Raw genomic sequence first — 27981 nt, 5'->3', positions numbered from 1 at the left:
CTCTAACGGTCGCCGTTTATTTCAAAACGATGGTGTCTGTCGTCTGGGACTTTAGAAAGGCTTTCTAAGCACGGCCGGGACTGCCTGCTTTTTAAACGTCTGTTCAGGGAGGCGTAAGCCTCTCCACGTTTATTTCTCCAGCAAGTAGCAGCAGTAAAATCACTTGTTTTGCACAAGACCCGTGTCCCAAGTTAAGGTTCAACTGTGTCTAAAAGAAACCATTTCATTCTATTGCTATGAAGACAGTATACAAAATAAATGGGAGGGTTTTCTTTCAAAAGATTTTATTTGTTTATTTTTAGAGAGGAGGAAGAAAGAGAGGGAGAGAAACATTGATGTGAGGTTGTCTCTTGCATGCTCCATACTGGGGACCTGGCCTGCAACCCAGGCACGTGTCCTGACTGGGAATCAAACCAGCGACCCTTTGGTTTGCAGGCCGTCGTTCAGTCCACACCAGCCGAGGCTGAAAGGTTTTTTATTTTTTAAGAGAAAATGTACTCATGATTTTACCACCTAAACACAAAAGTTATTCATTTTTGTTCACTGGGGCTGCTTCCAGTCTCTGCCCACACATGGATCTTCTCCAGATCTGCAGCCACTGCGTTTGCATGATTTGAATGTTACTTGTCTCACTTAGCAAGTATGTCTGTGGCTTCACATGCCGGTAATCTGCATAATGATCGAGCTCAGTGGCTGTGTAACGCTTCTGTGAGTAAATGAGGGGTAACTTCCTTCGCCGTCCCCCTAACACTGCGAGCAGGAGGCTGCTTCCAAGTTCTGCACACACAATGGGGATTTCCGTGCCAGAGCTTTCTCCGATCTTGGCTTACTTCCTCCGGCCACTCCCTGGAGGGAAATTACTCTGTAAAAGACTCCAGGGCTCCTAGAATTTTTACTGCCCTCCCGAGAGGGTGTGCCAAGTCACCCGGTGCCAGCAGAGCACCCGTGCTCCGGGTCCACTGTGAAAGGCGGCTCCGCGTCGCAAGCCAGTGTGGCAGCACTGCTGTCCGCAGGCGGGGTTCTGGGGTGGGAGCTCAGTGGTGAGTGTTGGAAAGGAGTTGCCAGCCTGCGGGCTCTTTACCCCAGGGTCCAGGGAGAAAGAGAGCCGTGGCTAAAAGGGGAGGGACTCTCCCCAGAGCCGGCACGGCCTTGACATGCCGGGGGACTGCTGCGCGTGGCTCCAGGTCACAGACGCCACCTGGGCGTTACAGATGCGAACATGGGGTGGCTGCTCCTGACTGTGCCTGCCTCGCTCGCTCCAGAATTCGAGTAACTCTAACGGACATACGGTTTCAGCCACGGTGGTTGTGGTTGTTTCTTTGAAGGGGAGCGGTGCTCTGTGGCATTTTGCCCACAGCACACGCTGAAGCGGGTGTCATCCACCCAGAGTAACAAAGTGTAGGTAGTACAGAGAACGAGGGACTCAGGCTGCCGTGTGTCGCTGCCACAGTGGGCTCAGCGCCTGGAATCCCTGTGAGTGAGCCACCAGGAGCCCGGGGCTGCAGGCCCCCTGAAGGCCCAGGCTGCCCGAGGGCCAGCAGTGGGGCAGGGAACTGGTCCTGCAGGCGACAGGTGCATGAACTGACTGTGGCCGCTCTGTCCTGTGCGGTGTTCGCCCAGGGCTTTGCAGGCTCTGGGACCTGATCCGATGGGCAGCCTGGGAGGGACGCCTCGCGGACCAGTGGCTGGCGGTGGGGGGTGGGGAACTCACTGTACAACCTCTCGGAGCCCAGGAAGCTTAGGAACTTGCTGGGTGCAGGACGAAACTGTGCGCAAACAGAAGGAACGCCACGCGCCGGGCTCTTCACTGCTCTTCCTGGGTCGGGTCTCCTCTCTGTCTGACACCCCCTCCCGCCCGTCACCCCCTGCCACCAGCTCACTCAGGGCCAGAAGCCTTTTTCAGAAAGAAAACCATATCGTCACTTCACTGTTTCAAACCTTGCTATGGGGCTTCTGGAAATAAAATTCCAACTCCTTGGCTTTTTCCCCGGTCTGCGTAGTGAACCCCATCTGTCACATGGCCCACTCCCCCAGGGGCCTCGTCGGACCCCCGTCCTGCCGCACCCCGGCAACCGCGCCAGAGCGCTTATCACCAACCACACGGGATACTGACGGACGGGAGAATTTGCACAATGTGAAGCAGATTCTTAAAGTATTATAAGAAGTGTAGGAGATGAAAGAAGGCATAAAAACCATTAAGATAAGAACAGAAAAGGCCTTGCCCACTCCCCTGCAGCCTCAGCCAAGGCACCCCGAAGGTCAGTGGCTGTTGGTACCGCTGACGGCCCGCCCCCCGCCAGCAGCTCTGGGGTCCGCCCGGTCCTCCGCATCCTGGGCACTGCGCGGGGCGCACAGCGGGGACGTGCACCGAGGCGGTCACGTCCAGTTCGGGAGCCGCGCGGGTGCCCCGAGCCGCAAGCCCAGGCCCAGTACAGCGAGCAATGAATGGATGCAGCAAAGCGGCTCAGAGCCCGGGGCTCCCAGGCGCAGGCTCACACAGAGGCCCCGCCCCCACCTGCAGTGGCCAGTCATCCGGGGCCCGCGAGACTCGAGCCCGCCCCCGACCTCGCCCTCTACCAATGAGCGAGGCCCAGCCCCGTCGGCGCCCGCCGTTGTTCGCGCAGCAAGCGCCAAATAAAGTTCTTCAGGGCTTTGAATTTTTTTTTTAAAGAGCCCGCTACCGTTCCCGCAGCCGCAGGCTAAAGAGTGGCCGAGTCTCCGCCCAGCCACTTCCGGTCCCGCCGCCCGGAGCCGGTGCGGCTGTGAGGGGCCGCGTCTCGCCGTCGCCGGCCGGCGGGTCATGGTGTTGGGCGCCGGGCCCGCCTCGCCTGTCTCGGGGTGTCCAGGTGAGGAGCGCGCGGCCCCCGGGCGGGCGCGGGGTGACGGCGGGCCCCCGGGCGGCGCGGCTCCCGCGGCGCCGGTGCACCGGGCGGGCCGGAGGGCGGGAGGCGCCGGGGCCGCCTCAGGCCGCGCGGCTGCTCTCGGCCGGCCGGGCGGGGCGGCGGGGCTGGAAGGCCCGGGCCGGGGCGCTGGCCGGGCTGGAGGCGCCGCCGCTCGAGCCCCGGCCGTGCGGGGCACGCAGACGGCCTGGCTGGCCCGCGCCCGCCGCCGCGGGGCTGCTGCTGGTCGCATTGTCCAGGGGAAACGGAGCGCCGGACCAAGGTCATCGGCCCGACGTGGCGGAGGGAGCGGGGCTCGGACGCGGGCAGTCCGCCGGCGACCGCCGTGGCAGTCAGGCCAGGCAGCCGCCCCACCCCCGGGGGCGGCCGCGGCGGCTGGGAAGCTGTTGCCGGGGGCGGAGGAGAGGACGAGGAGGACATCTTGGGACGATCGGCCCAGCCGGACCCGATTCCAGACCCGGTTCGGCGGGCGTGTCGTCTTGGGCGTGGCCCTGCCCTCCGCGGGGCTCGGTTTCCTCAGCTGGTACCGGAGGGGCCGGGCCCGCCCGGTCCGCATTCCCCCCGCGCCGGCGCGGGGCTGGGCGCACTGCGGGGGCCGGGGAAGGCTTCTCGGGGGACCTGGGACCTGGATAGGAGTGCGTTCCTCCTGGGCAAGGAGGGGAATGAGGTGGTGGACGGAAGGAGGACCCGCCAGGCCTGCGTATCGCATCGGGCAGAAGCTTCCAGAAACGAGCTGGGTGGTGTTGGGGGACAAGGCACAGGCCGGCCGCCCAGTGCAGAGGATTTCTGGCCGGAGGAAGGCGGGGGGCGGCGGAGGGTGCAGGCGGGAGAGGCGCTGAGAGACAGTCCCTGGCTGGCAGGCTGCTGTGGGTCTGGGGGACCTGCACCCAGCCACACCTGCCGTTCAGGTAGCAGGCTGTGCCGGAAGGGGCGGGCTCCACAGGTGCGACAGCCAACCAGCAGGACTCCCGGCCCGGCGGGAGGTTCCCGGGCCCTGGCTCTGCTGGAGGTGGGCAGTTGTGGGCTTTGTGGTGTCCAGACCTGGGCGGCGTCGGCTGGGGAAGCTGGCCGTCCCCCCGTGACCTGCACGCAGTTCCACCTTCACACTCAGGTCAGGGCTCTGCAGGCAGGAGGAAGTGAGTGTGCAGCAGGAGCTCCCCACCGCGAGCAGACTGGCGTGGTCTCTGTGCAGGGCCGGGCGGAGAAACCTTCCCGCGTGGTGACGCCGGTGGGCGGCAGCCCAGGTCCTGCTTGGGGCCGTCTGAAAGCACCTCCGGTGGGAGGAGGAACCTCAGGGGCGGGCGCCACTTGTGGGGCCCCAGACTGAGCGCGCTCAGCGCTGGTCCGTTTCTGCAAACACCGCCGGGGTCGGAGTGCAATGTTCAGTAAAGAAGGAAAGGGGCGTTCTGAGTCCGCTGTGGCTGCTCGGGGGTCCTCCTGGAAGTTTGGATAATCACTTGTCTTCAGATCTCTGTTTAGAGTTAATTTAGCATCCGTGTGGCTGTGTTCCCAGATTCGGTCCCAGGGAAGATACAGGCCATGGGGAAGTGGGCAGCCCCTGCACACCTGATTTCCCAGACTGGCAGGAAGGACGGACTGGCAGGAAGGACGTCCGCGCCACGTTCTGTGTTACCTGCCCGTGCACCGTGCACCCTCGGTGCCCAGCGTGTTCCCTCCTGGACTGGGGGCCTGAAGACCGCCAGGCATCCAGGCATCGAGGAGGAACTGAGTGTGGACCCCCTGGGCCCCCAGGGAGGAGTTCGGTGGGGGCGGCGGAGTCACAGAGGAGCAAAGTGGAGTCCCCCGGGGCAGCGACCCAGGAGAGTGTCCGGGGCGAGCCCCTCTTGTGCGGGCGAGCCTGGCCGGGGCCCTCCGAGGGGCTCCCTCGCTGGGTGTGGCCTGGCCGTGCGCCTCTGCGGGGCTCTTCGGCGTGGCGTCCCTAGCGCGCTGCCTGCTGACCCCTGTACACGCTGTGCTTTCTCTGTTTTTACACCACATTTCATTGCCAAGGTCAGCCGGAGGATAAAACGAGCCGGCCCATCGGTGGGACTGGGCGCTCACCGGGGTGCCTGGCAGTGGACTTGGCTGGGTGGCGGCCGCTGCCTTGTGTCCCTGATGTGCCTACGGGTCCCCGACTGGGTGTTTGGGGGGGCTCTGCATCCCCACAGGTGGTCCTCATTCCGCACCCACTCCCAGTCCCCCCTTGTGAGATTATTTCACAGATGGACCCAGGAGCCCTGTCCCTCAGCAAACCCGGGAGACGGTGTGCCCGTGGGTGTGGCCTGGGCCCCCACGTGGCCCGCTGAGAGCTGGCGCAGTGGGTGGGAACCAGGCACTGGTGTGGGCGTGTTTTGCCGCCGGTCAGCTGGGCCAGACGTAGCCGAAGGGCACCACACTGCCCACCTCCGGTCGGCGCGGGGGCGCGGGCACGCGGGCACGTGCCCCGAGACCCTGCCCTGCACAGGGAGCCCGGCTCCTGTTGTCTGCAGGAGGGAAGCTCTCGCTCCTGTGCTGACGGCTCCCGGCAGCCGAGTGTCCCAGAGCAGCCCGTCCCGGGCCCCGGGGTGTACGTACATCCGTAAGAAGGGCGCAGGTGGGGGACAAGCCCCGCCCAGACCTGCGAGCTCACAGCTGGCGGGCCCCGCTGTGCCGCGGAACTGCCTCCGGCAGCACGGCGGCCAGGGGTTCTCTGGGGGACGAGCGTGTGCGTGTGCACGCGCACGTGTGTGCGTGCGTGTGCACATGCACGTGACAGGGTGTGTCTGCTGGGGCCGTGAGTGACTCAGGAGACGTGCTGTGTGGTTTTCTCGGTGCAGACGGTGGACACGAAATCCCGAAGTCTTCGGGGGGGCCGTGTGAGGACCTGGGAGGGGGCGCCTGTGTGTTCTGGCTTTCAAGCCCTCGGCCTCGGACGGAACGCCCGGTGCTTGGGCCAGGCTCTCCTCTGGGAGCTCTGGGGCGCTCTCTTGTCACAAGGAGCAGGGCGGTATTGAGAGGAGCCGGTGTCACTGCAACAGAGAGAATTCTGGACGTGCCGGGCTGGCGACCGGTTTCTGTCCCCAGTCACAGGGCGCTCCGAGTCCTCCTGCAGCCACGCCCAGCGGGCGAGGGCGGGCAGCGGCTTGTGCGGCAGCGGTGCAGGCCCGCAGGACAGGGCGGACCGCTGGGCCGGCCGGGAGGGGGGTTCTCCAGCCCTCCCCCCAGGCAGCCGGGGGAAGCTCACTGCGAGCCCACGCGGAGCCTGTCATCGGAGGCTCCCCTCGGCCGCGAGCTCCGCGGGGCCCTGTCCCTGCCGCCCGGGGGCCTGGCATCCAGGGAGGGCTAACCCCGGGGCGCCCCCTTTGCCGGCCGTACCTCACGCTGGAGAACACTGCACTTCCCGGGGGTGGTGCAGAGGCGGCCCACGCTCCCTGCTCCCTGCGATGGGCCCAGGCCACGCGCCCCCGTGTCGCCGGCGTCTGGGCCGCCCCTCACGGCGCCCGAATGTCTTCCAGGGAGAAGGCGGCCGCGATGCTGACGCTGGCGAGCAAGCTGAAGCGGGACGACGGTCTCAAGGGGTCCCGGGCGTCGGCCACCGCCTCCGACCCCACTCGGAGGGTGTCTGTGAGGGACAGGCTGCTCGTCAAAGGTGAGGCCGCTGGCCCCCCGCCCCCCCCTCCGGGGACAGGGGGCTCTGTTGGGGCAGGAAGCAGCCTCTGGCTGAGTGCGAATGCCTGTGGGCACGGATTTTAGAGGGTCCTCGCTTACTGCGGACAGCGGGGGCGCTGGCCTCGAGGAGAGGGCGTTGGGGACTGCATCTCCCCAACCCCAGGGCTGCCAGCGTGCGGGTGGGGGTCTGGGGCCTGTGGCTCTGCTCTCTGCTGCCACCTTCTGGCCGGTGGCAGAGGGTCTTCTTTCCTTCGATGGCTCAGCCCCTGGGAGTGGGGCTTGGGGAGGTCTGAGGACCCTTCTCCTCGCGTCACGTTAGCACCTGAGGAGGGCCGGCCGCAGCAGGGCACCCTGGAGCCGCGGTCCTCGGAGACGGGGGGTGGGCTGCACGTGTGAGTGGGGGCGCCCGTGTGTGCACACGTGTGTGGAGCTGCGGCCTGGCACAGACGTCAGCTCGAGGGTGCGAAGGCAGCTCCCCGGGGCCCCGCGGGCTGCAGGGGTGGGGAAGACACCGTCCGCCTCGAAGGGGCCCGGGCTTGGACACGTCTCTGCTGACGTGTAAGGAGGAGCCGGACGCACATAGGGGTCAGGTGGCGTGTCAGGACTGGTACATCAGGACTGCCCCGTCCGTGGTCTCCTAGGCAGACACCGGGGCACCAGCCCATGATGTCCTGACACCCGGGGGCACCGTGCTGGGCCCCCACAGAAATTGCAGTGCTGGGCTTGGGAACGACAAGTGGGGACGGGGAGGCTTCCGTCCGGGGTGCACCCATTCTCCTCCCTCCACGCCCCGTGCCGGTCCGCTCCAGCCAGCCCCACCCGGCGGCCCAAGGAGCACAGCACACGTGCAGCCTCACCCTGTGTGGTCTGGCTGGGCCCTCTGGGACCTGAGTCTCCTTCCCGGGGGCTGGCCCAGGGGTTCCGCCCGCAGAGGAGCCCGGGGGCCGGCACAGCCTGGAAGGGCCTGGCGGAGGGTGCCCAGGGCCCGGGGAGGTAGCGCGAGGAGGGTCCAGCCCTGCGGCAGGGGGCCGGGAGGGAGCCAGTCCCGGGCTCTTGATCGTGTCCCTGTCACAGTCATGCAGCTCCTGTGCCCTGGGCTCCCCCAGCCAGGCCCCTGGCCTGGGAGACTGTTGCTAAGCCATGCTGGGTGGGCGGGTGGGCCGTGTAGTGGCTGGGCTCACTCGGAGGGTGGGACGCCTGCCAGGAGGCCGCTGTAGTGCCGCAGGGCGGTCTCGGGTGGAGAGTGGGCCGGGCCTGGCACCCAGAGACGGAGGGGCAGAGCGGGAGTGTGGATGCAGAGAGGGGCTCCTGCGTGCCCCGGGCCCTGCCCCGGGGTTCCCCAGGGGCTCCACGCAGCCCTCGGAGCCCACTGGGGCTCGCCTAGCTGGACGCTGCCCCTGCTGTAGGGCAGGCGGCGTCAGGTGCTCTGAGCTCGGGAGACCACTCAAGGAGAGGTTCAGGGCCCCGGGTTTCGGCCGCCATCCCCACCCTCCCGGGCGCTGGTGGGCATCGGGGCTCAGGGAGACACACACCCTGTGGGCCCGCTCACTCCATCTGCCTCGGGGGCGGCTGGCCAGGCTGGCTGAGTGGGGGGTGGTTTGGGCGGGTGGGGAGGGTGGGGAGAGGGCTGGGGGGGCCCTGCGGGGGGCTCCTGAGGGCTGAGGCTTGTCCGGCCTGCTCCTGGAGGGCTCCTCTGCTCAGCCGGTTGTGCTGGCGGCCCCCTGGCTGACGAGGGCGCCGTGAGGCCCGGGAGGGGTGCTGACGGCAGAAGCTCCCCCCTGGGAACTCTGAGAAGAGTAGGGGGTCCGAGTTCAGCAAGACAGCTCCGGTCAGGACTGCGGTCCCGGGCCGGCGCCGGCTCCGGCTCCCCCGAGGAGGTCCCTCTGGGGTGGGGGGTCACTGGGAAAGTGGGCGGCTGTGTCCGTGCACTCAGAGCGGAGGGCCGCGGTGCAGGGTCGGGCAGTGGAGGGAATGAGTCCGCAGTGGCCCCAGTGCCCCAGCTCCCGATAGCGTCGCACCGTGGGGGGTGGGGGTGGGGGTTCAGCAGGAACCGTGTGGGGCGGGGTTCCGTGCACGGCCCCTCGCCTCGGTGCCATGTGCAGCAGGCGCAGCCCGGGCCACGCACTGCAGGGCGTGTTTGAAAAGCCGGGGCCTTGCCGGGAGAGGAGGAGGAGCGTGGCTAACCAGGGGCTGAGGCGGCTGGCCCCAGTGACCTTTGCTTGCAGAGGGTTGAATGGCAGCAGAGCAGCCCAGGAAACCGCATGGCCCCTCAGTGTGCTGACTAGCCCCGTGGGGCAGTGCTGTCTGTGGGGGACAGAGGAGGGCTCTCGTCCACCCCATCTGTTCTGGCTGGAGCTCGGGGTGTGAGGCCAGGGGCTCCGTGCCCTCGGGGCCAGGCTCTGCTGCAGGGGCCGGGCAGGTGTGCAGGGTCTCGGCCTTGGCCCCCCCGGAGTGCAGAGGGGCCTCGAGCGCTCCGTGCCTTCACCCTGCAGGTGCTGCTGGGAGGCCCTCTGGCTGGGGGGAAGGGCCGTGTCGGGGGCTCGGCGTGAGGGTGGGGGCGGGGCCCAGCCAGGGCTGGAGCTGGTGATTTTTTGTGGGGACCTGGCTAACGCTGACACCTGTCTCTTTGCCTCTGCAGAGGTCGCGGAGCTCGAAGCTAACTTGCCCTGTAAGTACAGCACCCCGCCCGGCACCGGCGCCGTGAGACGCCGCATGGGCAAGCCTGTGCGTCCAATGACGGCGCGCAGCCAGGAGCCTGTGTTTCATGTGTGTTGGCGAGATTTGTTTGTTTGTTTGTCTTTAGATGGGGGCGGGGGGTGGAGACATCGCTGTGAGAGAGAAACACACTCCGGCTGACTCCCGAGGGTGCCCCGGCTGGGACCGAGCCGCAGCCCAGGCCGGTGCCCTGACCTGGCCTTGCACCGGCGACCTTTCGCTTCGCTGGGTGACGCTCCACCGCTGAGCCGTGCCAGTCTGGGCAGAGTGTGGTCTGATGTCGGCGGGCGGGGGCCCGCGGTGTCCAAGGCCCTGGTCAGGCCGAGAGGAGCCGTCAGCCCTGCACGTGCCCGCAGCCTTCCTGCGGCGGGGCCGTGCTGGCGAGGCCGCGCTGGCAAGGTGCCCTCTCGCCCCCCCCCCCCCACCCCCTCTGCAGGGGGAGGTCTGTGGACCGAGGGGGGCAGTCCCAGTTTTTCTGGTGATGGTAGACCTTCTTGGCCTAGAAGGTGCTTGTTCGCATCGATCCTTGTGCGTAAGACAGACAACGGCCCCCTCCTGTGCCCCCCTCCTGCTGAGACGCTGACGGAGAGCTGGCTTGCTCTCCGGCCCTGGGCGGGGACTCAGGCCCAGTGCCACTGTTTAGGGCCGTCGGAGTCTGAAAGCTCCAGCCGTCTGAACGCTTGTTTGAATTAGAACTTTTTCTCACCGCGCTCTGAAAAAAATCATTCTGAGGCTGAGGATGTTCGTGGTGTGGGTGGAATATTTCACACTCGGGCCCCCTAGTCCGGTGAAGCCTGCCACAGGCCCTCTGATGCGGTGGGGGGTGGGGGGCACTTCCGTGGCCTCCGGAGGCCAGAAAGGTGGCCGTGGGCCGCCATCCCTGAGTGGGCGTGGCGGCGGTCTCCGAGGTAAGCACCTATTGCTCTTCATTTCTAAGGCATTTTTATATGAAACGTTCCTCGTTGTGGGTCGCAGTCAAAAATGCCTTGAAAGCCGTTGGGTTCCTTGACCTCCAAGTGTCCTGCTGGTCAGAGCCAGAAGGGAGCGCCTGGGCACTCCCGGTGGGGGGGGGGGGGTTCTCCTGCCACCCCTGAGGTGCCTGCAGACACGTTGCTTCAGAGTGTCCCGGGAGGACAGACCGGCCAGTGACCGTGTGCTTGGGTGGGCCGGACAGGTCAGGGCTGGCAGAGCACGGAACCCGGGGGCGGTTCACTGTGCTCTCCTCTCCCTGTCCCTGGTCTTTAACGTGTGTGCGCGTCGGGACATTTTTGGAGCACAGAAGTGAGGCGGTGCGTCTCTTTTCTCCCCCCAACACGCACGGCGCCAGGCCCCCCGAGGACCCAGACACCTCCCCCCACGCACAGCTCCTTCTGTCCTCAGCTGCGGGTCTCCCCGGCGTGGCGGGCTCTGAACCCAGAGTGTAGCCTCAGCTTTTTCTAAAAACGTGGGTGGAAAACAACGAATCTTTATGATTGGCTTCCAACCCCACATCTAACTGAACACCTCAGGTTTAACGAGATACCGTAGCCCTCGGTGGGAGCGGCGCATTAAGAAGACCACGAGCTACCCGCCTCTCCTCTCCTCCTCTTCTCCCGCCCGCGCCCCACTCACAGTGCGGGCGTCGGGGGGCCCAGACTATCCGCGCAGAGGAGCCCCGCTTCCCCCAAGCATGCGGCTCGCTCCTTGAGAGGGGAAACGGGCCTCCGAGGCGGTCGTCACGGTCCGTTCGGCGATCCCTCTGAAACGCTTGTCAGGGCGATTGAAACAGCAGAGGTCCAGGGGGCAGTGCTGCGGCGTCGCTGGTCGGAGCCCGTGGGGACCTCGTGCCCGCGTGTTTGTGGCGGCCTCCCTGTTGGCAGGGAGCGAGAGCGCCTTCGGTTCGGCCGGGGGGCGGGGGGGGGGGGCAGCGCAGCGCCCCTGCCGCGCGGCTCCTCCTCGCGTCTCCCCACAGCACCCTCTTTCAGGCGGACGCGCGCGGTACTGGCGCCCGTGCCCTCCCTCCGCAGAGGACGCGCTGGGTTCCGCGTGTCAGCCAGGCCCCTGCGTGGAACTGAAACAACAGCCTGACTGGGACGTTCCACCGACGGTGCCACAGCCCTGACTTCTGTGACCTTTGAGATGTGGGGTGGTTTTCAGTAGTTTTATTGTTCTGTGGTCCGCCTCGGCTGCTCCGCATTCTCGGTGAGCCGTTGTGCGTTGGAGGGGCTGGCTTACACCAGCTCCTTCCGTCCAACAGTGGTGGCCGCTCCGAGTCCAAACCGGTGGGCGGTGCCAGCCTCGCGCGTGTGTGCCCTTGTCACGTTCTCGTCACGTGCATTTCACCGAAACTGCGGCATTTGTCTTTGCACCCAAAGACGGAAATGAAGCCCAGTCCAACTGCTCCGCGCGCAGGTCCGTGCGCAGGTCCGCCGTGCGGTGGGGCGGAGCCTGGGGCTCGCGGCCCCTGTCTTCCCCGTTCCCGAAACAGGGGCAGTGGCCGTGCGGCCCCTCAGACCCGCCTGCTCTCATCCCGCAGCGGTTTTCTGGGGGGCCGGTTAAAAGGGGCCGCCAGCAACGCCGCATTGTCCTTAGGGCTGCGCCTGGCACGGGCCGCAGTGGGGTGGCAGGAGGCGGGGCCGCAGGGGGCGGGGCCTGGAGGGCAGGGGCCTGAGCCAGGGTTCCCATGGGGAACCAGACTTCCTTCTCTCGGAACCTCTGCACCTTGGTGTCACCTCTGATGGTTGAGGACTTTGTTTCATTTATTTTTAATTTTTTGAATTGTTGCTCAAGCACAGTTGTCTCCGTTTTCCCGCTACCACTTCCCCCGCCCCACCCACCCACCCCCCATTCTTCATCCCGCCCCCGCCGGCTCTGTCCCTGGGTCCCTCAGGCATGCTCCTTGACGGTGATTGAGGACTCCGGACCGGGGCCACTAAGGCCGTCTCCGGGTCCGCGTCGGAACCGCCCTGCTGTGGGCGGAGACGCATCCTGTCGGAGCACCAGCCGGGACTCTCCAGTGGGACTTGTGAGACGCGGCAGGCGCCCGGGGAACTCCGCACAGCCGGGGCTGTGTTCACGGAGCTCGGACGGTTCCTCCTGCGGCCTGCCCACGTTCTGCCGGTGTCGACCCCTCTCCCTCTCGTTCGCGCGAGGGAGGCAGGCGCGGGTCGCGGCCCGCTTGCCCGGCTGCGCCCCTGGCCAGGGGCCTCCCCCCCCGCCCCGGGGGTCCATGCACATGTGCTCAGGCCTCTGCCAAGCGACGCGGCTGGCACAGTTGGGGCCGTCGGGCCACCGAGGGAGCAAGTCGAGCTACCCGTCGGATTGCGAGGACAGGTTTTTTTAATGTCACAGAAAACGCTGGGTGTGAGCCGGCCTGGCCGACTGCGCATCCTTTTTAAGGGCAGTCGCAGTGGGGCGAGGGGCGCAGACCCGGAGAGTGGCCCGGGCTCTTCCTGCTTCTCCCCGCGTGGCAGCCTCCCTCCGTGTACCCTGCCCTCCCTGAGGTGGGGTTTGTTCTTTCGAGGTGCGGAGCACGGTTCTTGGGGTGAATGGGGAGATCTCTGCTGCTGGCGGCCGTCTAAAGGGAAGAGAGGGTCCCCGTTTGGAAATCAGCGGGAAGGGCTGTCCCAGGAGACCGAGGAGGCCTGGTCGCCATCAGACGGGCAGGCGGGGGTCCGGCGCCCCCGGCTGTGGGGGCTGGGGGGCCTTGTGGGGCGCTGCTGCCGGCTCTGCGACCCCCCTGACCTGCCGTTTGTCTTGCAGGTACGTGCCAAGTGCACTTCCCCGACCCGAACCAGCTGCACTGCTTCCAGCTGACCGTGACCCCAGGTAACGTGCTTGTCTCGCGCGCTCGAGCGTCACAGCGACTTTTACGCCGCGCGTGTGAGAGGCCGCCCAAACCCGTGACCTCGACTGTTTGGAAGTTACCGCAGTCGTGACCTCCCCGTGTGGAGACAGGATTTGTGCTTCGTGGTCGAGTAAAGCCCAGTGACGGGAATCTGCGTCCTTCCCTCCACTGACTGGGGACACACCAGGGCGGCCCGGTGGCCCCGCGAGCAGGACAGGCTGCCGGCGGGCACTGAGCCGTGTGCCCTGGCGTCCCCTGGGCCCCTCAAGGAGCAGCCGTGTGGCCGGGGTTGTGTGGGCCGCACAGTGGGGACAGAACAGGACCTGTCTCCCAGGACCTTTGTGGAGATGGCGGAGATGGCGTGTGAGCGCACAGGCGGATGCCACGGATCGCCGGCCGTCGTGGTTAGGACTGATCGGTGGCTCCACTCCACGGGCCCCAGCGGGATACAGTGCCGCTCCCCGGCCCACCCGGGGGGGGGGGTAGGGCTCCTGCCATTCTCCACACTGCACCCGTGCCCCCCTCCCTCGGGCAGTGAGCGGGGTGCCCTGGGCAGCGGGGGGTGGCAGGGAGCACGGAGGGAGCTCGCTGGAGGGGAGGGGAGTGTTGGGGGGTGGGGGGAGGTGTTGTTTTCTTTTGGGGGTGGAGAGGGGTGAGGAGCAGACTCCGGCGTCACCAGCTGATGCAAGAGTGAAAGGACGCAGGCTTCCAGCAGGTGACACTGAGCCCACACGTTGACCAGCGGCAGAAATGGTCACCATGCTCAGCTGCCACCCCGAAACCCATCGCCCGTGCTGCTGGCTCTCCTGAGGGGCGCCGGGCACACTTGCTGTCCCACGATGAGCTGTGGGCACCGGTTCGGGTGCTCCTGGGGGTCGCTGAGGTGAAGAGGCCGGCTCTCTGCTCACGGAGCGGTCTCCAAGTGGGGGTGTGCGTGCGTGTGCGTGTGCGTGTGAGAGTATGAGTGTGTGCCAGCGGGGCGGCCCTGCGTTTGAAGTTCCCCGCTCACCCCGGGCTCTGGCAGCGCAGTCCTGTTCACGGTCGGTGGCGTGTTCAGTTTTGTGCGTCTGAGCACTGGCCTTCACGCGTGGGCGTGTGCTCCTCAGGGGAGGGGCGGAGCTGGAATTGGGGGGCAGGAAATGGATTTAGGAGAAAAAATAAGTCTTCGCGACAGCTGATAAAACAAGAAAACCACCAGCAAGTGAAACAAAACCAACCGAAGCGAGACCCTAAGCACTAACTGGGGTCTGCCCTGGAGCCTCGGGGGGCGAGGGGGGTCTCGGGACCCCACCAGGGCGCCGTGGCGGCCCCACCGGCCCCCGGCGTCCCGCAGGCAGCCAGGCACCGGGCTGTGGGCGTGAAGACACTCACTAAACGGCCACGTAATTGCAGCTCTCCCTTTTCGAGTGTACTTGCTGAGGTATAAAGTTACAGGCAGTGACGTGTGCCGATGGGACCTGCATGGCCTAACGAGGCTGAGGAACGCGGGCCCCGGGGTGGCCTGGCGGGGCCGTGCGTGTCTGAGCTCCCGGAGCCGCCTTCTGCTGCTGTGCAATGGCCCCCTCGGCCCCCACGGCCCGCCCCGAAGTCCTTCCTGGCCGCTGGGTCCACGAGTCAGGTCCGCCAGCTCTGGGCCTGCACGTCAGTGGGGTCTTGCACGCTCATGTCGTGTGTAAGAGAACCCTGTGTGTCTCACATGCTTACGTAGTCTGTTTCTGGCTTCTTGGCGTGTAACGTGTGCTTAAACTCATACATGACCTATGAGGGTCAGGCGTTCGTTCCTCCGCATTGGCCGTGTGGATGGGCCGTCGTCGCTCATGTCTGCACGGGTGGACCCGGGAACTCGCTCCGGCTTCGGCTGTTCGGAGGGTCTGCCGTTGGCGTCCTCTTACCGTCTGTAGCGTCGCCCTCTTCTCATTTCTCTTCCGCTCCACTGAAGAGTGAGATCTCTGCTCGTAAGAAAGATACATGTTTAACTGGTTTTTTAAAGATTTTATTGTTTTGTTTTTAGAGAGGGGAAGGGAAGGGGACAGAGAGAGAGAGAAACATCAATGTGTGGTTGCCTCTCATGCGCCCCCTACTGGGGACCTGGCCCACAACCCAGGCACGTGCCCTGACGGGGAATTGAACCGGCGACCCTTGGGTTCGCAGGGCAGCGCACAGTCCACTGAGCCACACCAGCCAGGACAACACGTCGGATCTCTTTGTGGATGAGTTATCTTCTGTGTATGTGCCAGTCTGTGTGTCTGCCAGCAGCTGGCCTTTGTGGTCCCACATGGGCGTGTTACACATGGCCTGCGGTGGACCTCGGAGGACAGGCCCGTGTCCGGGTGCACGGGGTCACTTCTTCTGGCCCCGCGGTCTCTGGGTCCCGGGTGAGGGACAGCCGGCTGCACAGATCCCTGCCCGACCGCCTTCCCACGGGGGGGCCAGTGCCCGTCCCAGCCACCATGGGGGAGAACCCCCTTCCCACGTCCCGGCCACCAACCGCTCTGTCAGGCCCCTCCCGCCCGGCCGCCCCGGCGGGCCCCTCTCTCTCGGGCACCTCCCTCAGGCGGCCCGGGCTGCCGTGCGCTCTTGCCTGGCTGCCGTCCCTGTCCCGGGGCCGCTCTGCCTTCATCCACTGAGAGGCTGTGCTGCTTGTCCGTGTTAGTTGCAAAGTTTATGCAGCTGGATATGAGTCTTTTATTAGATACGGTTTTTTTAACTCTTAATAACATCTATTTATCGATTGGACGTGTATAACAATTTTTGATCAGGGAATTCTACAGCCACATCCTAAGTCTTGTACATTTATGTGTGTTTAAATATGTTTTTAAATGTATCGATTGTCACGAATGTTCTGTAAGTTTTTACATGTCACTTGTTTTAAAGCGCGCCCCAGCTGGTGAGTGAGTGATCATGGAAGTGCATGGGGCGGGCTCGGGTGGCCCGGCGGGGATGCCCTGGGGTGCCCTCGCGAACGCCGAGTTCTCCGTACCCGCCGCACCCTAACTCGGCGTCTGCCTTCCTCTCCTTTTTATTTTTTAACGTCAAGGGTTTGTTTTGTCTTGTTCTGTGTGTTTTGCCAGATGAGGGTTACTACCAGGGCGGAAAGTTTCAGTTTGAGACGGAAGTCCCCGACGCCTACAACATGGTGGTGAGTAGCCTGCGGCCGAGTGCCGTCGAGAGTCGCCGCGCGAGCCCACACACCTGCGAGGGCTGCGGGCGGTCTGCGCCCCGCCTGGGCGGGGGGACGCGGGGAGGGGGGAGCCTGCTGGGGAGTCCGCGAGGGTCCCGTGAGGCTGCGGCACCGAAGGGAGCGGAGCTTCACATAAAGCAGGAGCTCGTTCCCGCCGAGTCGCCAGGGTTCCAGAGGCACCCGGAGCGCGTGCTCAGAATTTTGGGAAGAAGTGGTGTCTTGTCGCTTCCGGCCTCGAGTCATTTAAACCCATAGCTGCACGGCGATCCCTCAGGGACCCCTGGGTGGTGATCCGCCAAGGGCAAGCCCACCCCGTCTTTGCTTTCAGGAACTTCCCGACCGGGTGGGGAAGTGAGAGAGCGTGCTGACAATGGTCACGAAACACTGACGGTGGGAGGAAGCAGACAGCAGTGACCAGTGATAGGAAACTGGTTTCCGGGAACTCTTTAGGCAGCGGCGGGCCAGTTCAGCTGGGGGGGGGGGGACATGGAGCTGGGGCCGCCCCATGTGGGCCAGCCTCCGGCGGGCGGGGCGTCTGGCCGGTGCCCCGGGGGCCTCTGGGTCGGCGTGGGTGAGCCCCACGGGCCCCCTGGGAGGAAGGGAGGGAGGGACGGAGCCGTCCCTCCTGGAGCTGAGCCGGGGCTGCAGGCTGCACCCCCTCTCACCCCCCTTCAGCCCGCAGGCCTCTCCAGCTGTGCGGGCTGCTCCTGCGTTCTGTCAAGTTCGTCCCCATTTATTTGTCGAAACACAAACCAGAGCATGTTGGACTGACTGACACTCGCCCTGGACCTGAGTCCGTAGTCCCTGGACGCCCACACCCGCACGGGGGGGAGGGGAGCCAGTCGGAGTCCCATGGCGTCTGGGGCGTTGCGGTCAGGAAGCTGAGAGAGTGCGTTGGCTGCAGCGAGTGGGAGCCGGAGCTGGGAGGGTGATGGGGGCGGGGGAGGTGACGGGGGGCAGGGGGGGATGAGACACTCTCCGGGTCGGCATCAGGACACAGATTTGATGACAGGCATTTTTTAAATCTCCTCTACACCTGAGGCCAACATCATAAATGCCGACTAATGCCAGGTGACAAACTCGGAAAACACCCCTCTGTGACCAGGGGCTGGTCCTGAACATCTGGGAGGTGACGTGTCTGGTGGCTGAGCCAAGGAGGCCGGCCTCAGGTCCAGGGCTGGGGGCAGCCCTGCCGTTGCTGGGGGGGAGGGGCTCCGGCCAGCGGCCCCTCCATCTGGCCTGGTCTGGGGAGTCCCGTCCTGCAGGCGTGCGTGAGGACAGGCGCCGACTCGGTGCCGCCCGTCCTGGTGGCACGGGAGGCCCGTAAACGTGCGGCGGCGGGGACCTGGCCTCTGAGTCAGCGGCTCAGCGCAGGGGCAGCCGTGGGCTCCTGGCCGGGGAGGGGGACGGCAGGGGCAGAGCCTCAGGTGCCCTCACAGCCCGTGCGCACGTCGGCCCGGGGCTTGTCAAGGGCTGTGTAAGGGCGAGACAGGCTTTACCAGCGAGACTAGCCCCTGTGGGTGCTGGGTGACAGCACTGTCCCACGTGGGTGACACCAGCCTGTGTCCAACAGGGGGCAAGGGGCCGGGTGGGGCCCGTGGTGGGGCCCGTGGTGGGGCTGTGACGTGCTCTGGACCCCTCTCTCTGCATTGCAGCCTCCCAAAGTGAAGTGCTTGACCCGGATCTGGCACCCCAACATCACAGAGACGGGGGAGATATGTCTGAGGTGAGACCCCTCCTTGCTGTCCTCCCCACGCGTGTGCACCGAGCGGGAGTCCTGGCCGGGTGCGGCGGGGCGGGAGGCCACCCTGGGGCTCTGAGCCGCACTGGGCACCTGGCCGCGGCCTCCTGCACCCTCTGCTGGCCAGGGTCGCACAGGGTCTGTGCAGCTGCCGCCTGCCCCGGGTGCTCGCCCTCGGGCCCCTCCCCGTGGCCGATTCCGGCTACGAGGGGAAATGCCGCTCGTGACATCCGGGAGAAAACCTCCTCCTGTCGGTTCTGCTCCAGCACCGCGCCCCGTTCATCCGGGGGGCCGTGTGCGGCCTGCCCCCCCCGCGCTTTGGCACACGCCGCCTCCCCCCGTGGCAGCCCAGCCTCCGTAGTTGTCAGCACAGCCGTAGCCGGACGCCTGTCCCAGGGCACTGCCCTTGGAAGTGTGTTCTGAAAGTGCTGAGACTCTGCAGGCGGCCTCCCTCCGCTCCAGGTGACGAGGCTGGCGTCTCCCGCCGCAGCCTGTCCCGGGCGTGCCCCTTGCTTGCACCCCCGTCCTCGTGCAGAGCCCAGTCCAGGGCAGGATCCCCCGTTCCCCCCTCCCCCACCCCGTCGCCTTCTCTGTCTCCCGAGAAATCGATGTTAGCGAGGCTGGACGGGCGTTGGGCAGACGCTGCCCTGCTTCCGCCGCCGGAGCCGCAGGGGACAGGCATCGATAGGTCAGGGCTGGAGACACGCAAACACGAAAGCCGAAGCGCGGGCAGCTGGGTTACGGCGCTGGTGAGGGCGGCTCCCTGCGGGGCAGCGTGAAGAGGGAGGGCGGCGCCGCGGACCCTCGGGCATGGCACGGCGGCGGACGGGCAGGGGTGGGGGCGCCGCTGGGCGATGGCATGTGGAGTTCAGCAGAGCCCAGCTCGTCTCCACCGGAAGGAAACTTGTGATAAACGCCTCGCGGTGTGGCGAGGCTGTCGGGCAGGAGGGTGGGAGGGTGCACTGCGCGTCTGCGGTCGGTGGGAGGGGCACGGGGGCCTCCCAGGGCACGCCCGTGCGTGACCTTCCCCGAATGGCCCATTTCCACCCGCGGCGAGCACCGTCCGCACCACAGTCATGGGTCCGTCTGCCGTCACCCTCAGTGTCCCCTCTGGAGCCTTTTTGTAGAGACGGCCGTCACAGTGGGCGCCAGGTGCCCTCGTGGGAGCTGCCCCGAAGGCCAGAGGGACGCAGGCACTGCCCTTGGGGGTGAGGGGTGCGGTGAGGTCAGGGTCGAGGGGACACCGAGCGGGAAGCTCCGGCTGCCCTTCGTTCCCACTGTCGTTGCCGTCGCTGCCTCACCGTCACGTCCACACACGTCCTGCAGCGTCCCCAGCACGCTGTGCCCCCCCAGACCCTCCCGTCCGGGCGGGACTGGACACTGTGCCCGTGACCGAGGTCCCAGGAGGTCAGCCTCGGGCATGGGCCGGGCCTCACGGGCGAGAGGCCTCCCGCGGCAGGACAGGAGACTGCAGGGCTGCGGAGCCGCCCGGGCCCGTGCCGACCCCTGGCTCCCCGCTGACCGCCCCGCTCCCCGTCTGTTCCAGTTTACTGCGGGAACACTCGATCGACGGCACTGGCTGGGCCCCCACGAGGACGTTGAAGGTAGGGCACGCTGCCGGTGACCACGGCCTGTCCCAGGGCCCCTCCCTCAGGACCCAGCCCCCGGCAGGGCAGCCGTGTCCTGTGCCCCGTGCACGCAGGTGGCCGGGTGCAGCTTGGCCCTGTCCCAGCTGCATACGATCGGCCGTTCCTGTTCTCTGTGCCCACCCCCAACCCCAGCCTTTTACGCTTGTCTCACCCTTAAAGGTGCGGGGGCTTTGGGGGGGGGGTGCAGGGAGAGGAGGGCTAGGTGTGACTTCTGTGTGTGGCTTCTCAATGTGCCGGACGGCAGCCAGCCATGCCTGGCGGGGAGGGCCCTCCCCAGGGGAGGGGCTGGCAGGGGAGCCTCGGGGACTGAGTCAATGGCCCCACGGGCTTCCCCAGCGCAGGCTTGAGCTGCCTCCAGGGGCTCACGTCACGGTGCCCACGGGGGCCCCAGCCGTGCCCCTCCCCCGAGGCTCCTCGGCAGCGGCAGCGGTGTCCGGGGAACACCCCTAGGTCCCTCCGTGTGGCCTGAGCCCCGCCCTAGAAGCAGTCACGCTCGCGGCTCGTGTGCGCTCAGCGGGGAGCAGCCACCCGACTGGCACCGCTTCTGACCAGGGAGCCGGTTCCCGACGGTCGCCCCCTGTGTCCTGTCTTGTGTCGGGGGGACGCGGCCCAGCAGAGTGCTCACCCCAGCGGGGCTCGGGCAGCCGTGTTCCCAGCCGCCACTCTGCCGGCCCCGGCTCCGCACAGGAGCGTGGTCGTCTGGGCCAGGCCTTCCCCCGCGGTGGCTGACTGTCCCCCCCCGCCCCGTGAGGCCAGCCGTCCTGGCAGGTCCTGGGAAAGGGTCTGGGTGTCCGGCCAGCGTGTGGGTGACGCTCTGAGAACTGGCCGACCCAGCGCGTGTGCCGGCTTCCCTGCCCCCCCCCCCCCCGCCGAGAGCAGTGGCGGTCCCCCCGGGCGCGGCCGAGCGTGGGCTGTAGACGCGGCCCCAGCCTGGGCCTGCGCCACGTGCACCAGAAGGTGCTGGCACTGCCCCTCGGGCCCCAGGGGTGAGCCTGAGCCGGCGGGCAGGCCTGGGCCCCGCACTCTGAGTGCCCCCCGCAGCAGCCTGACCTTGTCTGCCCCCACCCTCGGGGGAGGGCTGCACGCGGCAGCCCCGCCGAGACCAGGGAGGTGCCTGTGGGAGCTCCGCTGCCCTAGAGGGGCGCTCCCCCAGCCGAGGCCCGGCCTGGCGCGCACCGGGAGGCGGGGGTGCGGGCTGCAGGGGGACGAGGGACAGGCGGCCGCACTGAGCCGCGTGTGAGTGAGCACGAGGGCAGCCCGAGGGGGCAGGCGCCTGGGCAGAGGAGGCGAGGAGGGCCTGACGGGTCCGTCCGTCAGCCCAGAGGGCAGGCCGCCTCCGTGTCTTTTTGACCACGGTCTCCGACCTTTGAGTTTTGAGAAAGCGTTGGTCTCCCTGGAGTTTTGGAGCAACGAGAGCGAGAGGACCGGGGTGACGAGCTCACCCACAATCACCGAGAGCGACCGGGGCCCAAAAGACAGAGTCGGTGCGAGAGGCCACTCCGAGACATCTGGACGCTGTGCAGCGGTGGCAGCGGCCCTGTGCAGGCGCCCACCAGCGCGCCCAGGGGTGCCCCTTCCGCCTTTCCCAGGGCCTGGCTGTCTTGGGAGGAGCTGTTCCAGTCACTGTCCTGGGGAAGCGGCCTGTTGACGGGGACTCTGACAGGCCCGGCCCACGCTGCCCGCCGGGGCGGGGGACGGAGTGCCCAGCGTCTAAGACCGGTTTTCCTCTCTCGTTCCAGGACGTCGTGTGGGGACTGAACTCCCTGTTCACGGTGAGTGTTCTGACCGAAGGCCAGCTCCCCTTGCCCCCCGCTGGCGGGGGCTAGACCTCCCCCTCGGGGCAAACGGGAATCAGACAGCACCCCGCCTGCCGCCCCTGTCCTACCGCACCGTTTGGGGGGCGGGGTCCCTGAGGCGGCTGGGGTGGGGCATCAGCCTGCACACCGGGCGGCGGCCCCTCTGGCCACAGAGGGCTCACAGGGCAGCCCCGGCCACCCTCAGGGGGCTGTCCCCACCCTGGCCTCAGAGGCCACGGGGTTCTTGTTCTCGTCTTCAGCGGAACGAGAAACAGCAGAGCCTGAAAGTCAGACTCCGCGTCCCCGCCCCCTTTGCCTTCTGACCCGGTGTCGGCGGTCGGCGCCCGGAGCCCGAGCAGCACACCAGCCCTGCGGTCCGGCCCCGGGTCTGGGGAGGTCCTGCTGGTCTTAGCCCTGCGGTCGAGGTGCAAGCGGTGTTGCTTCTGCGGGGCCTGGGCGTGGCACTGACCGCCTGGCCGTCAGGCCCCTTTGTCACAGGCCAGAGAACCACAGGGCCACACTGTCGTGGTCGTCCGCCACCACGGCAGAACCTTCCAGAAACCCATCACACCCCCTCCCCCCTCCGACCCTGGTTAGGTAGAAAGGGGCCGGTGCCCCTGAGGGCGGGGCCGCCTGGCCTGGGGCCCTGTCCCCGAGCGAGGTCCTGGGGAGCAGCAGGTCCTGGGGAGCAGCGCGCGTCCGAGCTGCAGGCCGGAGTGGGCGCCGCAGGCGGGCGGAGGCGGAGCTGCTGGTCTCGGGGTGCGGGGGGAGGACTGGCTGTCTGGGAGGGAAGAGGGGGACGGGGCTCTCATTCGGGGAGCGCGAGGTGAGCGGCGGTGCACTCTCCAGCCGCCGGCAGCCTGAGGGATGCGTGTGGCTGCGGGCCCTCCATTCTCACCAGACGGCACGCAGTCACACATGAGCGGGACCCGTGCCCCTTCCAGCTGGGCGCCAGCCTTCGTGGTGAAAAGGCGCAGCTCGGCGTCTCCCGTCGGGGAGCCCCACCTCACCTGGGGTGAGGGGGTGCCCCCGCTGCCGGTCCCCGAGACAGGACTCGGCACGGCAGGAACCTGGGTCCTCTCCCTTGCTCACGCGGAGCTTCCCTCTGCAGGACCTCCTGAACTTCGACGACCCCCTGAACATTGAGGCTGCGGAGCACCACCTGAGGGACAAGGTGAGCCCAAGGCGGGCAGTCCCGGCGGGGGCGTTGGGGGGGACGGCTGCCGCCCGTGGGTCGGACGCGTGCGGAGCGGGGGGCCGGGCACAGCCGGTGGGGAGGCCCTGGGAGGGGGCACTGGGGAAGGCAGCAGCCGCCGTGGCGGTGACCCTGTGGGGCCCCCAGAGCGGGTGGCTGCCCTGACGGCTCCGGCGGGGGGTCTCTCCTTAGTCCTGGTCTGTGGCCGAGAGACTCGGCGGGAAGAGGTGGGGCCCAGGACTGGAGCCCGAGGCCTGGCTGCAGGGCCGGTGTCTCCCCGAGCGGCGTTGGGGGCTCGCACTCTGGGCTCTGTCCTGGGGGGGGGGGAGCAAAGGGCAGTGAGACCAAGCGGGCCCCGCTGGTCCCGGGGCAGGGCCTGCGATGGGCATCCAGCGAGCCGTGGCTGCGGCGCCTTGGGAGCTGGCGGCACTGCCGGTGCCCAGGAGCTGTGGTGGCAGCCCCACGAGAGCGCCTGTCCGGTGGGGGCTGGTCTGTGCGTCCGCACAGCCCGGCCCGGCCGTGGGTCTGGGGCCCTGGGGGTCTCTGAGTGCAGCCCCACCCGCAGGTGCGGGCATCCCGACCGCAACCCCATCTGTGGGCCACACGCCCCCTTCTGCAGGACGAGGGGCCTCGGGACCCCTCTGCTCGGAGCTGCTGTTTGGGACACCCTCCCCCCGGCAGTGTGTCACAGGCGCACCTGGCACAGAGTGGCACCAGCTCCGTGGGTCTCTAGTTGTCCCGCCACCTCCACTGCTGGAGGCGGGTGGCCGGACTCTCAGTGGGTCCTTGACTCGGGTGCTCAGACCGGTCCCTGGCGAGGCAGTCGCCCCCACTCACTGGCTCCTGTCCCCCACAGGAGGACTTCCGGAATAAAGTGGAAGACTACATCAAGCGGTACGCCAGATGACGGGGCGGCCTGTGGGCACGGACTGTGCGAGAGGGTCCCCCCGGCTCCCGGGCCCCCCGGGCCCCCCGATCCCCGTGCTCCCTCGGCCCTGCTGGCTCTGCGGTCCCGCGCTGTGCCCTGCCCCGGAGGAGCCCCCTCACGACTGCCCCCTGTAGACGGAGAGCTCCACCCGCATACAGCAAGGAAACGTGTCTGCTCCCCGCCACCTGTCCACCTCTGCGAGCCCGCGCCGCACCGGCCGAGGCGGGGCTCGGGACAGTCCAGTGACTCAGAACCCAAGGAGAGCTTGCTTCTGCCCTGTCCCCAGTCGCCTCCCTGCACAGCGACTAACCACGTGCCCGTGTAGTCGGCAGGTGGGCCGGCAGCCCGCGCAAACTGTGATTGGTTGCACAGTCCCTTAGCCCCTTCACGAGTGGGGGCCGGCCCCGGTGCCCGGAGCGTCCCGGAATGCAGTCAGTCCTTCACTGTAGATCTCTTACTGAAACGCGTGCTTTATTTAATGTAAGTATATTTTGGAACAGATTTGTAATTTGTACAATTTAATGCTTTAATTATTTTTTTCTATCCTTCTTTAGTTCGTATTGTCATTGTGTAGAGCAGACAGAGAGATGTGGGTCGAGCAGCTGTTGAAGAGAAATACAGAGGAAGTGAAAGACACAGACACACTCTCCCTTCTGTCCGCGTGCAGCGGGGACTTGGCTTTGAAAAACCAGCTCTTGCTTTCGGGTCCAGACGGGGCGAGGCTCTGAGAGCCCCGGGAGCTAGGTCTGGGGGGCTTGGAGCTCAAGGGGGGGAGCTGGCCCTTGGGCCCTCGGTCCCGGGGACAGGGTGCACCCCGGAAGAGTCGCTGTCTGACGCCGCGGAGACCGCCCCCGCGGCCTGCTGAGTCCGCTGCGGCGCCGGCTGCGGAGGGCGGGGCCAGAGCGCGGCCAGACCGTGTGCGCAGAGGAGGCCCCGGACCTGTGGTGCAAATAAACGTCCGAATGGTCTCACCCCTGCCTGCCCGACACCCTTCCGCCTGACCTCCTCCCGACCTCTGGCCCCCAGTCTGCCAGGCCGGTGTCCACTCCTGATTTATAGCAGTCTCTGATTGTGACGTCATCGTCCTCAGGTCAGCGGGGGGACATGGGCCATGCTTCCTGTTTGCCATCGGGGATTGTGCCACTGGACCTGGGGGTGGCGCCTGAGCAGAGAAAGCAGGGTCCCCATCCCCCGGGCCAGGCAGAGGCCTCGTAGCTGACACAGTTGTCACTGGAGCCACCCACTCCCCACTTATGACCCATGACACGTGCAGGGAGGGCTTTGTTCCCGTTCCCCAGGGGCCTCCGCCTCAGTCCGAGTCTGGGGACAGACACCTGTCCCTGGGGACCCGATGGAGCAGGAGACGGTGGAGCCCAGTGACTTGCTGGGTCGCCATGTCCCCTGCCAGACTGGTCCGGTGGCAGGGGACGGACCAGTGGACACAGGAAGAGCAGCGGGCTGGAGGAAAACCTGAGCATGCATAGGTCAACCCAGACCAGCCCCAGCACTGGCCTCCTCGGTCCTCCCCACCTTGCTGGGGGAGGGGGCTCCAACAGGACCCACCAGTCCCCTGCCTGCCACGCCCTCCACTGCCCCTCGCTGGACTGTGACCGGGCCCCTGGCCACCCCGGCAGCCCCTGCCCTTGAAGCAGCACTTCCGCGCCAGGTGTGACAAGGTCCGCTCTCCACGGACACCCAGCTTCCTTCTTTGGGCCCCTTTCAGGGTTCAGTTCCCATGGAGCCGCCTCTCACAGGCAGCCGGACACTTCCTAAGGTGTCCCCACTTCTCCCAGGCGCTGTGGGCGCCGGCGGGGGGTCTGCCCCTGCAGCTTCCTGCCTGACCCCGCCCCCCTGCAATAACGGACTCGGTTATCACAACGGGCTACAGAACGTGGCGTGGCAGGGGCGCGGCACACCAGGGGCGTGCGTGCTCCCACAGGCCCCTCCCGGAGGCTGCGCACACTGGCGCCCACCTGCCACCAGCCACCTGCCGCCAGCCCCGAAGTTTGCCTTGCTTGACTGAGTCTACGGGCCTGTGAAAAAAATACTGTGGAAAAAGAAGTCACACCCAGCAGGCTTTCAGTGAATAAAGCTAAATGAAATGGCAACAGGGTGGAAGCGTAACCACGGTGAACACAGCAGAGGGGTCCGCATCCGGGGGAAACACCAAAGATGGAGGCAGAACGCAGCCCTTTCTCACATGGACGAGAGCGGACGCCGCTCCAGCAGGCTGGCGCTGAACACGTTTCTCAACAGGTGGCAACGTGGCACCACACCGTCACTGCGGCGTGGCTAAACGTCCCGTCGTGGGGGCTGTCCTGTGTGTTGCAGGTGCTGAGAGGCGTCCATCGCCTCTGCTCACTGGACTCCAGAAGCACCCCACATACACACACACACAGTTACGACCACCAAAATTGTCTCCGGGCAGGGCCCGGTGTCTCCCGGGGCGGGACTGGGCGGGGGACCAGTCCCAGCTGAAAACCACTGAATAGACAGACTTTTTTCTGCATTTTTCATTTCTTTACACTTCTGAACTAGCAGAATTCCTATGTTCCAGCATCTGGCTCCCTGGTGCACCCTTCAGCTACGCCTATCCTGTTCAAGCCAGCTGTTGAATGTTTTAATAGACTTTTTAAGAGTGGTTTTAGGTTCGTGCAACACTGAGTGGCAACTATGCCCCGCCCCTCACAGGTACACCCTCCCCCGCTATCGACACCCCACTAACGTGGCATTTGCCACAACTGAGGAACCCCCTCTGACACGTCACTATCACCTGAAGTTCTCGGTGGACATGGGGGCTGTCTCTGGGGGCTGTGCGTTGTGTGGCTTTTCACTAGACGTGAAGAACTCACAAGAGCATGGCGTGTGTCCCCCCGTGGTGTCACACAGGCGTTTCACTGCCCTACACACCCTCTGTGCTCCTGGCTCAGCCCTCCTCCCGGCCCCCCCCCCCCCCCCCGGTGGCTCCTTCCTCCCTCAACCTTTGGAAGAGGTGACTGTCCTCCACTCCCTCCCATCCCAGTCCTTCCCTGACTTGCACCACCGCCCCCTCCCCCCCACCCCTGGCTCTCCTGAAATTTGTTAAACTTGTCAGTGCCTCCTGTCTTCTCACAGGCACGTCACACGGTGCCCTGCACCTGGACATCCCTTCATCCTTCCCTCTCCTTCCCTTGTGACCGCCCCGAGCTCCTGTGCCTCAGCTCCCTTGAATTGTGGCATGTCCTTTCCGATTGGGTGCATTTGTCAGGCAATGAGCTCACTGCAAGCAAGAATGAAAGGAAATCAAGAACGTAGACACGTGGCCCTGCCTGGCATGGCTCAGCGGACGGAGCGACGACCTGAGAACCAAAGGTCGCCAGCTCCATTCCCAGTCTAGGGCATGTGCCAGCGTTGCAGGCCGGGTCCCTGGTGGGCCGCTTGCAAGAGGCAACCACACATGGATGTTTCTGTCCCTCTCTCCCTCCCTTCCCCTCTGAAAATAAATAAAATCTTTTTAAAAAAATCTTGCAGGGCTGGAAAGGACAACTTCTGGACCCCGCCGGAGATAAGCTTGAGCAAGTCCCCGAAAAGCCGATTAAAATGCAATTTCTTGACAAAGTATTCCTGAGGTCAAATTCAAGCTCCATCGCGACCCCTCTGCAGTTGCGCCAGTCGCCTTTCTGGGCCTCCATTTCCTCGCATACGAAAAGGGGGGTGTCAGCGGCTCCACGGACCGCGTCCCCGAGACCGGTCTGAACTCGCGGACGGAGCTCAGGGCAGAGCCTGGCCCGCGCCCGGCGCTCGCTTAGAGGCGGTTCCGCCAGGGGCGGCCAGTTCACCGCTGCGTCAGCGGCCGGGAGCCCGGACTTCGGCCCTCTCGTCCCCTTCACGGGGCGACCGGCTGGACCCACGGGTGTTGGACGCGTCCACCTGACTCTCACCCACAGCACACCCAACACTCAGCCCGTGCCCCTCCCCCGTCCTGGGCTCCTTCCCGCCCAGGAGAAGGAAGCGCGCCGCGCCCCCTAGCCCCTCACTGTCCTCCCGCCGCACACTCAGCTCTGCCCGTGGCCGCGTCACCCCCAGACCTCTCCCGAATCTGCCCTCCCCGCGGCCCACGCCCGCGGCGCAGGGCTCCTGCTGCCTCGCGGCGACCGGGCTCCTCCCACGCGGCCGCAGGGAATGAGTCCTAATTCCGCTAGAGCCACTGTGCCGAGGGCCCTCCCGCCGGAGCCCCGGGCGCGGGTTCCAGGAGGCCGCAGACCCGAGGACGCAGAAGCGTGGCCCGCCGGCCTCCGCACGCGGCCCGGCTCCGGGCGCGCGGTCCTGCGGGGCAGGCGAATCCCGCGGGCCGCCCCGCCCACGCCGCCCCCACCCCGCCCACACGGCCCCCAGGATGTCCACCCCGTCCCCACCCCGGTCC

At 66.4% G+C, this 27981-nt stretch overlaps 1 protein-coding gene across 3 annotated transcripts; it reads left to right on the top strand.

Moving 5' to 3' along the window:
- Positions 1–2710: 2710 nt before the first annotated feature.
- On the top strand, positions 2711–24213 carry UBE2F (ubiquitin conjugating enzyme E2 F (putative)). 3 transcript variants are annotated; one of them, XM_036022647.1, is made up of 10 exons: positions 2711–2855; positions 6399–6528; positions 9187–9216; positions 13005–13070; positions 16161–16228; positions 17926–17996; positions 19558–19615; positions 21400–21432; positions 22568–22630; positions 23508–24213. In XM_036022647.1, exons 2-10 carry the CDS (start codon positions 6411–6413, stop codon positions 23556–23558), a joined length of 558 nt encoding a protein of 185 aa, XP_035878540.1. In that variant the 5' UTR covers positions 2711–2855; positions 6399–6410; the 3' UTR covers positions 23559–24213. The 3 variants fall into 3 exon arrangements, with proteins under 3 accessions (XP_035878540.1, XP_028365858.1, XP_035878541.1); XM_028510057.2 differs by having other exon boundaries at positions 2712–2846; positions 6395–6528; XM_036022648.1 differs by lacking the exon at positions 9187–9216 and having other exon boundaries at positions 2712–2846; positions 6395–6528.
- Positions 24214–27981: the final 3768 nt, after the last annotated feature.

Source organism: Phyllostomus discolor, chromosome 4, assembly GCF_004126475.2.
Source record: "Phyllostomus discolor isolate MPI-MPIP mPhyDis1 chromosome 4, mPhyDis1.pri.v3, whole genome shotgun sequence".
Classification (NCBI taxonomy): Eukaryota; Metazoa; Chordata; class Mammalia; order Chiroptera; family Phyllostomidae; genus Phyllostomus; species Phyllostomus discolor.
This window is presented reverse-complemented; position numbering and strand designations above follow the sequence as displayed.